Below are 12,290 nucleotides of genomic sequence, written 5' to 3'. Positions count from 1 at the left end.
TAGTAATGGGGGGCTCAATGGAGTCACTTTGATATAGACACAGAACTGGATGATTCAGGGAACTGCCAAACGGATATTGAGTCTTACACCTCTACTACTTCCGTGAGTCTTCACCACTGATACTGGAGAGCTCAAGGGACTCACATAGGATACAAAGCCTGTCACCTGTAGTAGAGGGCTCCAGAGATTCACACATAGGTACAGACTGGATCACACATGGCACTGGATGGCGGAGAGAATGGTCATGTTGAAACAGAGTCTGCCACTCGAGCACTGGATGGCTCATGGGCCTAGAACATGGATACGGAGCATGTCACCTCCATTGCTCATGGACCTGGTACAAGGCTGCAGAGCTTGTCACCAGCGGCAGTGCATGGCTCATGAGCCTGTCACATGTGTACAGAGCCTAGCACTTGGGGCATTCCATGGCTCACATGCCTGGCACACGGGTACTAAGCCTACCACCGGTGGCACTACATGGCTCACTGGATTGGAAAACGTATGCAGGCCTATGACCTCTTGTGCTGTATGGCTCGTAAAACACAGACAGAGTCCTAGCACTGGATGGCTCGGCGACTGGCAAATATATATAGAGCTGCTAACCTTAGGACTTAAAGGCCGAGGCACAGCCGATGAGTACAGATCTGTTTACCTTTAGGAGGCTCTGGGAACTGGTAGAGGCACAGAGATTTCAAATTGGTGCCCAAGATAGTTCAGTGGGTCAACACAATGGAACACGTGGATATCTTTAGAACCTGATTACTTGTGGGCAGCAGAAAGACGGGTTCATGCTAGACTGACAGACTGCATGACCTCCATTTTCAAACAATAAAAAGAGGTTCATTCTAGGGAGTTTCACACAACAAATAAGCCAACTAGCAACATCATAAACCAGGAAATAGAACCAAACTTATATCCACACATAAGTACAGGTGCACTCTGGGTGGATGAGACTGGAGGGATCTACAGGAATCTTCCACTTACACAGAAAGAAGAAGGATAAGTGATCCTGGCACATTTCCTACGAGCGCAAGTGCCCTCCAAGATCGAATGATGTATCCCATTAGAGCAAACTGCGCTATTCCTAAGGCGAAGGAAAGGCCACCGATAGAACCTGAAGGAGACAGAGAGATGGGTTAATACACACATAACATGAGACAAATCACCGACATTAGGGCACTTATGGGGCCTAAAGGAGAAATCACATGTGTGCTTATGCACTACATCAACCCACTAGCAGACAGAAGGCCGAAGCCCTGTACAAGGACAACTCACAGGTAACTTGTCAGTTGGCGTTGTGTGAAAGATGATTACGTTGCTATTTTTCATGAAAATAATCATACAACTTGGACAGTCGCAGGGCTGGTGGCACATTGTTTGAAAACTCTGTATTCATTGTACATTTTTGGGTCTCATCTTTGTTCAACTTAAACTGGGTCATGTGGCATAGTGCCAAACCAGAGTCAGGAAAGTGAGCAACTCTACCAAGTTAAAAAAATATCTATTTCCACAACTAGAAAGGACAGGCTGATCTAGTCTGAGAAATATGTGGGTGAAGAGGAGGGGTTTGAGTTAAGGGACAGGAAGATCTGGCACTCTAGCGGATACGGTTATAGGTTAGACTTGTGATTGCAAATTACACGGTGCTAACAGGTGAGGGGCAACAAACCCAGACAGGAAACAACCCCTGTAAAGGTGAAGGACAAGTCCCACACCATAAAAATAAGTCCAAGTCCTGTGCACACGTATCAAAATGTAAGGTTCAAGTGTCAGAACCCAATGAGTGGGATGCAGAAAACATAATGACGGTCGAGATCCAGAGTTGTGTAAAGAATATATTTATAATTCAATCTTGATCAGTACAAATGAAAATAAACCAGCCGACACGTGTTTCGTCACACCGTGTAGAGGATGTGACTCTTCAGGGCTGTATGTTTTCTAAAGTTGAAAGGAGAGACGCAAGACCGGTGAAAGTGTGGAAAGTGATCTGCTGCAGCCGAGTTGACGCCCACGCTTTCGACGTTCCCCCCGCTATCCTGCGATTCCTCTTTGGAGCTGCTTTCCCGGTTGAAATCTGGATCCCCCTTGGATGCGTGTCCGGCGAAATGCCTGAGCTCGGTGGCGCCAGCTATTAACAACTTGCTGAACCCCCTGCTCAACATGTCTCTGAGTTCTGGAGTGGTCCCTAAAGAATGGAAGCATGCTCTTATTCTCCCGCTCATTAAGAAACCGCTGCTTGACCCTTTACAGTTGGCCAACTATAGACCAATCTCCCTCCTCCCTGCTCTGGCGAAGGTGGCGGAGAAACATGTTCAGCATACTCTTACCACCTTTATTGAGAATAACAAACTGCTGCATGACTCCCAATCTGGTTTCCGTGCCAATTACAGTACGGAGACAGCTCTTGTGGAGGTGACCGACGCCATCAGGGAAACGCTTGACCTTGGGGGAAAGGCTATGTTGGTCCTACTGGACCTGTCGGCGGCATTCGACACCGTCCCACACGCCGGCCTCCTCCTAAGACTCAGGGAGGTAGGACTGCGGGGGACGGTGTTGGACTGGTTTCAATCCTTCTTAGCCGACCGTCGACAGGTGATCTGGGCTCCACCGTTCTCCGCGGAAATGCCTTCGCTAGAGGTGGGGGTGCCTCAAGGATCTATCTTGAGCCCCACCATATTTAACATTTATATGGCCCCTCTGGCGAAGGTCGCGGAGGCATTTGGAGCCCGGGTCATCTCATACGCTGATGACACCCAGCTCCTGTTTACTTGCAGGAAGGGAGAGGTTTTTAATGGCGACAGAATCAGAGACTGCCTGAGTGCTGTTTTTGCATGGTTTCAGCACCAGAACCTGAAATGTAACTCGGATAAGTCCGAGTTGCTCTTTTTTGGCTGCGCTGAGGACCCTGGCTGGAAATCGTGGTGGCCTTCCGACATGTTCCCCCCTGAGAAACCCTCTGCCCAAGTCAAAAATCTGGGTGTGGAGTTCGACGACAGTCTTTCTTTTCGTCCCCACATCACGGGCTTGGCGGGGAAATGTTTCGGCATTTTGAAGATGGTGAGGAAATTTCTCCCACTGCTTTTCCTTCAATATCGCAAGAACATTGTGCAAGCACTCGTGGGTTCGCGTTTAGACTACGCTAACGCACTTTTCTCAGGTCTGCCTAAATATCTGGTATCCAGACTTCAAATTGTCCAAAACTCGGCGGCCAGAGCCATCTTTGGCCTTCCACGGAGAGCTAGTGCCTCTCTATTGCGCGGCAGGCTGCATTGGCTGTCTATCGCTTGCAGAATTAGGTTCAAGGTCCTCACGTTGGCATTTAAAGCCCTCCACTGTATTGGCCCAGCCTACCTTAGGAAGCGGATTGCTTTTTACGTTCCCCGGAGGAGTCTGAGATCTGCTGACCTGGCTAAAGTGGAGGTACCAGTGATCAAACGCGTGCGGATGGGTGGCCGGTCTTTCCAGTGCATGGCGGCTAGTTTGTGGAATGAGCTCCCTCTGTCACTCCGTAAGGCTAACAATCTCCTGGCCTTTAGAAAGGAGCTCAAGACGTTCCTCTTTTCCGCCTAACCAGTGGGTCTACAGTGTTTCTGCCTCTGGGTTTTTCTTGGTTGTGTTTAGGACTCTGCCAAAGCGCCGGGACACCCGTTCTGGGTAGCCGTGCGCTCAAGAAATATAGTTTTAACATAACATAACATAATTCCAACCCGGCTGCGACACGTAGTTGCTGCGGACAAAGGTCGGTGTGGTGAAAGGTTCCTTGCTGGAGGTGTGTGCCGGCAATGGAAAGACTACGGACGGTTGTGTCCGAAGTCGCGACCGATCTACAAATATTAGGTTATCTCAAGTGAAAAAGAAATGCACGGGTCGGTGCGGTCATGATCATGGAGAATCCAGGTAGCGGTTACCTGGTTCTGACACTAGAACCTAACATTTTGATACGTGTGCACAGGACTTGGACCTAGTCTGAGAAGCATGCCATATGTCTAAAGCTCATAAGGGGCACATGGAAGTACAGTTTTGTACCGCACCCAGAAGGATAAATTCCTGCACATGTAGCCAAAATCACGTTTAACAAAACCAAACAACTATTGAAAACATTTCAGGAACCTGACCAGGGGGCATTGCCCGAGGATCTCACACAGCACAACATTTGGCAAGGACCCCACCATACAACACAGGAAATCTTGCAGTACGCACCGTTCTAGAATTAGATTTACTCTACACTCCGGGGCGTCTCCGGTCAGCATGTTTACCGCGTACTACTGAGACCTGCGCTGCTTCTGTACTTTCACAAACATTATCACTCTTTCACATACTGCTGCCTCCAGTATTTCCTATCTTGTCCAATTCTTCATTGATTTCCGATTTCCCCTCATCTTGCATTCAGGCTCTTTGTACTGTAAAGCCGCCTACATTTATTTACCTTGCTGTCCGAATCCGTCTTGTAATCTCTGTTTACATTTCTGCTTTTGATTTCCTTACACATTGTTCTTACCATAAACTAATCCTAAATGTGTGCAGTGTTCTTAGCCTATCTGTTCCAATCAAAGTATTGGCAGCAATCTTAGTACAACAATCATTCAAAAGGTGTCGGAAGAAATGTGCGCAGTCTAGTCACTGGCAATCTCTCTGGATAGCATTCTTACCCACTGTTTTTCTGCCACCGTGCCACTCTAGACAGAGGCCCTCCTAATGCTAATCAGTAGCGACCCCACTCCTCATGGAAAGGAAATGGTTATTCACCTGTAAGGGTAGTTTTGTAGCTTGTAGAGTTTAATGGATTGTCATGCTGTGCATTATTCCGCTTTCTAGTGGTTGGGTCCAGAATTGTGTCTTCTGTCTCTCTTTTTGTTTTTTTAATCATGCGCATTGTAGACCATCATTTGGTGATATGTTCGCCCCATGAGATGTCAGATATGCGCCCCTGAAGTTCCTGCGTGTAGTTGCGATCTTCGTTCCTGCGTGTGGTTGCGATCTTTGTTCCTGCGTGTGGTTGCGATCTTTGTTCCTGCGTGTGGTTGCGATCTTTGTTCCTGCGTGTGGTTGCGATCTTCGTTCCCGGGTGTGGTTGCTATCTTTGTTCCTGCGTGTGGTTGCTATCTTCGTTCCCGGGTGTGGTTGCTATCTTCGTTCCCGGGTGTGGTTGCTATCTTTGTTCCTGCGTGTGGTTGCGATCTTCGTTCCTGCGTGTGGTTGCTATCTTCGTTCCCGGGTGTGGTTGCTATCTTTGTTCCTGCGTGTGGTTGCTATCTTTGTTCCTGCGTGTGGTTGCTATCTTTGTTCCTGCGTGTGGTTGCTATCTTCGTTCCTGCGTGTGGTTGCTATCTTCGTTCCTGCGTGTGGTTGCTATCTTTGTTCCTGCGTGTGGTTGCTATCTTCGTTCCTGCGTGTGGTCGCAATCTTCAGGTTGTTTCCCCCTGATGACTTGATGGTGTTTGAACATCCCCTTTGTTAACTGTATTGTTGAAAGTTTGACCCCTCTCACTTACGGGAAGGATACATGTGCATTAAGAAAACACTTCTAGCTGCAAAACTACTCCTAAAGTTAAGTAAACATTTGGTTTTGCAGCATGAATCTTTTCTAGGTTCACACACTGTGCACTGATTTTGTAGTGGTTGCTGCCTTCTTGGGGAGGTTGGGTTCCAGAGCGCTTGAATCCGCAAAGAGGAGTTTTAGTACTCTTTGTCCAACCTGCACTTTTTGTCCACATAGTAATTGCTTGTGGAGGTCTGTATGGAGATCATGTAGCTGCCACTTGCGTGTCATCCATTGATGGGCACGTTTGTTAGAAAGGCCAGGGCGGCTCCTTTTTCCTTCTGGAGTGTCCCCTTGGTTCCCCCGCATTTGTATAGCAGGTTTGAATTGACTACTCTATCCTTCGAGTGAATATTCTCTGGGTTACTGGCTTCCTCTTGCTTGTCCATGCAAGGGAGACAAAAAAGTGACTCTCCTGTCTTGGACTTTAAGTTAGCAGGTAATGCAAGGCTGCCCTGTGTCCAGTGTGTCTAGGGCTCTTCAGCGTGCATCTTTGGCTTTTGCAAGAAAGCTGCTAGCTGTATACTTTAGTTAACATGAAAATGCGACAACACCTTTGGGAGAAATTGGGGGTTAGTCCTCATAACTACTCTGTGAATTTGTAAGTAAGGTTCTAGAATTGTGAGCGCTTGGAGTTTGCTGAACATACGTACTGAAGTGGCGGATGCTAGAAAGGCTGTTGTCAATGTTGGGAATCTGAGATCAGACGTGTGCATGGGCTTGAATGTCTCCCTCATAAGTTGGATGAGTACTGTACTCAAGGTCAATATGGAGCCTCCATTGGCAGGGCTACACCTATTGCTCCTTCTAAGAAGCATACTAGGGCTGGCACACCTTGGAGGTGGAACACGGCAGTGGCCCATGAGACTGCAAGCAGGGCAGAGGAGACAATGTAAAGAGACTGCCGCAGAGAGGGCAAAGAGACTGACTCCTGTGAATCCTCTAGTATGGGACACGGTGGCAGCCCGCTGGACTTTAAGGAATGCATATATAAGCGGTTACCTAGTAGGTGGTTTAGATAAAGTTGAACCGTGGTGCTCTAAGTTCTATCAGACCTAGTTTCCTGCACCAGTGGATATATTTGTTCCACTTTGCAGTGTAGCATTTGAGTTTACTTAGTCTTCTGGCCTCCTTGAGCGTTTTCATGGTTCTATGGGGAAGACAAAGGTGACTGAACTGTTGGCATTCAGGAGCCAGGCCGCGGGCTGAGACTAACTGGTTCTGGGTGGCAAACTTGTTCCCCTTGCATTGTGAGTGGGAGTTGCGCTTGTGGGAGGCTCCCAGTGCGACAGATACTGAGGCAGTGAACCACATCTGCCTGGATCACTGTAGGGCTGTCAGGGTCACGTTTGAGTGCCTTAACCCCTTGCGCGCTACGCACATTCCTCTGCGGTGCATTAATGAGTGGGCGGAGTTTAGACGGCCCCGGCCGTCCTCCGCACACGCCCACTGTGACGTCGGACGGCCGGCTGGGGCTCGTCTGACGCGCGCAAGGGGTTAATTTGTCTATTACCATCGGGATCAGTGGAATTGGTGGTAAAGCGTACACAAATGACCCAGGTGAGCTTAAAGATGGGGTATGACCCTCGAATTGTTGGTGTGGGTAGCTGGACGCAACGCCTCAACATTTTGCATTCCCTGGGGTTGCAAACAGATATATATGCCCCATCTGTGAAGAATTTAGTTTAAAGTCTATTCTTTAGATCCCTCTAATGGGATGCATTTGCCTGTCTGCTTAGCTTGCCTGCTTCTTACATTTTGAATGCCTGTAGTTATACTGCTACTGGTGTTTTTTCCCTCTGAATAGCCCATTTCCATCTGCTCCGGGCTAGTTGTGACAGCAGGTAGTATTTTGTTCGACCTGTTAGTTGATGGAGAACATCGTAGTTGTATCGATCATTTCTCTGCATTGCCCTTTACTTGTGCTTAGAAGCCCTCCAGTGCAAGAAACACAGTCTTGAGTTATAACAGATTTATGTGTTTGACTTCCTCATGTGTGACACTCGCCCCGTGTGGGATGCATCTGTGCTGAAGGTCTCTGAGGAAGTGGTATCTTGAAAGGTCGTCATCGATGCTTCACAATGTTATCTGCTTCTGGATCACCTCTGTGACAATCACTCGATATTCCCAACTCCCCGAGGCGGAGTCTATTTGTAGCCCAGCCGTTCCTGGTAGGGTGCTTCTGTAGCTTGGCTTGTGGTCCGAGTGGGATGCAGGAGGCCATCACACCCATTAACGTCACGGTTGCTTTCGCGGTCAGAGGCCGTCCCTTCCAGTATGGGTATGTTTGGGCTGCTAGTACCTTGGCTCTTGGGGATTGGGTAGGCCCCAGACTTTTCTGAATTAACATATGATCCTGAGAATTACTTCTCTTGTTCTGGAAATTGAGATTAATTTTCTAGCTTTACTGTGAACTCTAGTATGTGCAGTGTTCTGCTGACATTGGCATTTTGGACTTGCTTTTACTGAGCAGTTTTGGTAGGGGCAGACACGTATGCACTACTTGTCACGTCTCCCTAGGCATGCAGATATTGCCATTAGGCATTTTGTAAAAACCTTTGGTGCAGATTTTATGCCTAAGGGTAACATTTTGAAATTGTAGTGTACTTCATCTATGATGCATCTGAGGTATTTCCTGTGCTTGTGATTCACGTGGATGAGTAGGTAGGCATCCTTTAGATCTACTGTGGCCATGTAGTCCCCTCTCTTTAGGAGTGGGATGACTTCTTCTAACATTGTCCCTTTGAAGCATCGAGTTGTAATGTATTTGTGTATTTGTTTGGCTCCCTTGAGTTGGTCTCAAAGACTGGTCTTGGTTAGGTACGAGGAAGCATGACGAGTAGACCCTCTTCTGAAATTTCTTTCTCTACGGCTTGTTTCTTGATGAGCTCCTTTACTTCCTGTCACACCTGGAGTAACTCTTCTTTTGAGTGTCACCTCTTGCTTGGTGGTGTGGAATGGGGTTTTCTGAGAAATGTGATGCCAAAGCCATGCTTTATGTTTAGTAGCCATTTATCCAAGGGGATAAGCCTCCATTCCTGATGGAATCCACCTGTACTGCTCCCTTCTGGTATGCCAGGCAGGAGTCACTTGTTTGCTTGCTCCACTCCGTCTGGGGTTTGACCTTTTCCTCTCACCAAAGGGCGGCAGTGGAGGGTACCGCCATTGGGGGGGTGGGTGGCTTTTGGTGAGGACTGGTTAAACAGCAGCTGTTCTGAGGCTTCTCTGTGATGGACACTCCTTTTGTTTATTACTCTTGCTTATCAACATTGCAAATGGGCGAGCCAGGCAGATTTAAAATTATGGGCAAATAACACTTAAGTCCCTTTCCCTTCCTGCTTTCCGGATGAGTTAAGTACAAGATTAAAATGCATATTGTTACCCTCAACATCTATGGCAGGTCAGCTATATTTAAGATGGTTGCCCTCCCTCGCATGCTTTACCAGCTGCAGAACCACCCGTACCCGATCCAATTGCTATGGTTTACACAGGTTAACTCCGCTTTAAGTCAATTTTTGTGGGCCGGGGGAGTGTCGAGAGTAGCCTTGCGTACATGTTTTTTGTCTACTTATTGTGGGGGATTAGCGACATCGGATATGTTGTCCTATTATCAGGCGGCACACCTCGTGGTTTTAAACGATTGGTGGTATGGGGACAGGGGGGACCCGGCCTACGCCCTTGAGCGGTATCTGATGGACCCAAACACACTGCACACCATCTTGTACTCAGCACAGTTGAAAAAGGGGCTGCCAAGCGCCACGCAGGTGGTTTTTCAACTTTGGCGACAAGCATTGCGTCGTATGGGATGGTGGGGGAAGCTGACGAGGGAAACCCCACTTTGGCACAAGGGGCAGCTGCCGGCACTGGCGTCGTTGCAGGGCTTCGGAGGCTGGGACTCGATAGGAATTTCTACACTGGGACACGTCATGAAGGGCACCACACTGAAGTCTTTTCAGGAACTTAGCGATGAATTCAGTATGCCCCGCACACAGTTCTTTAGATCTCTGCAGTTCAGGCATGCCCTTACGCCCAAGCTGGAAGGATTAGATACCTTGCCAGAATTCAGCCCGATAGAAGCAAAAGTGTTCATGGGAGACCTGGGGGAGAAGAAAATATCCCGTATATACCAGACACTAGTTACACATTGCTCTTCTGATCTGCAGTCCCTACGAGATCGATGGGTGAGTGATGTGGGGGAACTGGAGGAGGAAGACTGGCGTGAAGCCCTTGAATCCCCCAGGGGGGCGGCCATCGCTGTGCGCCTACGCCTGATACAATTCAAGTACTTACACCGCACCTACTATACCAGAGAGAGATTGTGGAAGGCTGGCATGATTGAGTCCCCAGCATGCTTGAGGTGCAGTGGTGAGACGGGTGACCTCATGCATAAGGTGTGGGGCTGTAGTGGCCTGGTGAGTTTTTGGGCTGGAGTATGGAATTGTCTGTCGGAGGTGTTGGGATGGGACCTCCCCGTACTCCAAAGTTGGGGCTGCTGCACGTCCTGGAAGGAGTGGGAGGAAATATCTACAAAAGACACTTGCTCCTGCTAGGCCTCACGGTGGCGAAAAGGGACATTGCTCAGGCCTGGAAGGACCCCAGGGCTCCCACGGTGGTTGGATGGAAAAAAGGTCTTGACTTTTGTATGGGTATGGAACGACCAGTGTTCGAGGCTAGAGGCTGTCCCCGGAAACACTACAAAATATGGAAAAGGTGGGCGGACTACAGGGGCCTGTGGCTTGAGCCCCCAGCGCCGGCGGGGATCGTGGAGGAGCAGTTGTGATGGACACATAGAGGCCATGATGTATACACTGCTTTGTATATAACTATTCCATATGGTATCGGAGAGACATTGTGCACGGGGGGGGGGGAGGGGGACACTGGGGTAGTTGGGGGACAAGGGGGGGGATGGAGGGGAGTTTATTTTCTTGACAAATACATAGCTGATTTTGTTGTAATGTACTTGCTACAGCCTCTCCGGGGTTCGGAGTGCTGTGTCTTACATGCAATTCCTTAATAAAAAAGAAGGCATATTGTTAAACACACGGTCCCATATTAAACATAAGATTGAATTCCTAACCCCTTCGCTGCGGAGTGTTTGCCCCCCGCTGTGCGGGGGGGAGGGGGGCCGGGCACAGCGCCCCCATGCTGGTGACGAGCTGAGCTCGTCATGAGGCAAAGCGGAGCTGCCCTCATGACGAGCTGAGCTCGTCACTGCCGCACCCGTTTTTAGAACGTTCAGCACAGCAGGGAAATTAGCCCCGCGTTCGAACGTTCCATCAGCCATGACGAGCTCAGCTCGACATGAGTGGAGCTCAACTGTACTCCTTGACGAGCTGAGCTTGTCACCAGCATGGATGAGATTAAACCAGGTACGGCCGGTTCAAGTAAGAGCGATAGTGCGGGGGCAGGGCAGTTGACAGACGATGCGGCGAGCACAAGGTAGGTGTGTTTTAATTTTTTTTAATTTTCCCTAGTCTGTCGACTTCCGTCACCCACCCCACTGTTCTTACCTGAACTGGCCGTGCCTGTCTCAAACCATCTTGAAATCTATAAACCTGGACGGATGAAAGCTCAGACCCAGATTTGGCCGACGCTCTACCAGGTGGTTTTTCTATACTTGGATCTGACCAATCTGGTAAGAGAGAGGCAGACCTGGAGGTGGTGTATCTGGATCACCTTGAGGTCCACTGTGCTACTCTTACAGCTAACAATTGTGAGGCAATGCATTTAAGCTATAAGCTAGCAAACTAATCCTTATTTATTGGACTCCTGATATATAGGCCTCCAGGTCCAAAAAAATCTTTACTCAAAGGCCTGGGAGATATGGCGGAACCATACATGAAATATACAAATTTCACTATTCTAGGGGACTTAAATTTTCATTTAGAAGATAGCAACAATAAAGTGACAGAACATTTCCTGGACATTTGAAGTCGTTTTAATCTCCGCCAACGAGTCACCACTTCCACTCACAAAGCCATTCGCACCCTGGATGGTGTTTTCTCTAATAAGCAAGACCTCAAGGTTAGTGGTATCCTTCCTGTTATATGGGCAGATCATAAAGCTATTAACTTTAGCTTAGAATTTACTTTGCACATAAAAAAATAAAAAAAGCATATGCAAGTAAAAAAAAGAAAATCAAAGCTTGGAATCAAGTCTGTAACACTGAACTAATAGCAGAGCTTGAATGCTCCCAATCTCAGTTTTTGAAAAGTTCAGTTTCAACAGTGGCATCTTACCTCAGTCGTTGAAAGCTGAAGTATTAGAGCTTGGCCCGGTCAAAATTGTTAAAAAAACTACAGAAACAGACTCTCCGCCCCTTGGTCCGCCCCCAGCTCAAGGAATTAAAACTAAAATACAGACAGAAATACAAATTATGGGGGAAAACACCATAGGGAGGAAGAAAGGGTAAATTACTTTTTTGTTGGGTGGGGGTTTACGGATCCAGTGTTGTGCTAAAAGTAATCAGAAATAGCAGTGCAATGCTGGTCACTAAAAACAGGATCAAGCAGTGTGTGGCAAGGAAACCAACATGTGCAAAAGAAATAATTGATGGCCGGAATGCTGGTGGGCACGGGACCCACGCTGCATTCTGTCCATCAATTGTTCTTTTTGCAAAGAAACCAACATGGCCAGGCCCACCTACCCGAAAGTTGGACACTTAAGCTCATGCACACATTGGAGTGGTCCGATAGAGTACGGCGTGGTCACTTCACCTCTCCGAGCCAGTAAGGCAGCAAGACTGAAATAA

The 12,290-nt window shown here is 48.2% G+C and overlaps 1 protein-coding gene across 1 annotated transcript in view; it reads right to left on the bottom strand.

Moving 5' to 3' along the window:
• Positions 1-12,290, bottom strand: part of LOC144772221 (solute carrier family 22 member 15-like) — a 211,550-nt gene that overhangs the window by 83,777 nt on the left and 115,483 nt on the right. The window contains exon 5 of the mRNA XM_078656367.1: positions 985-1,114. Coding sequence (XP_078512493.1) covers positions 985-1,114 — 130 coding nt within the window. The remainder of the gene's footprint in view (positions 1-984; positions 1,115-12,290) is intronic.

The sequence above is a fragment of the Lissotriton helveticus genome, chromosome 8, assembly GCF_964261635.1.
Source record: "Lissotriton helveticus chromosome 8, aLisHel1.1, whole genome shotgun sequence".
Taxonomy (NCBI): domain Eukaryota; kingdom Metazoa; phylum Chordata; class Amphibia; order Caudata; family Salamandridae; genus Lissotriton; species Lissotriton helveticus.
Note: the sequence above shows the minus strand (reverse complement) of the source record. Positions and strands in the feature narration are given on the sequence as shown.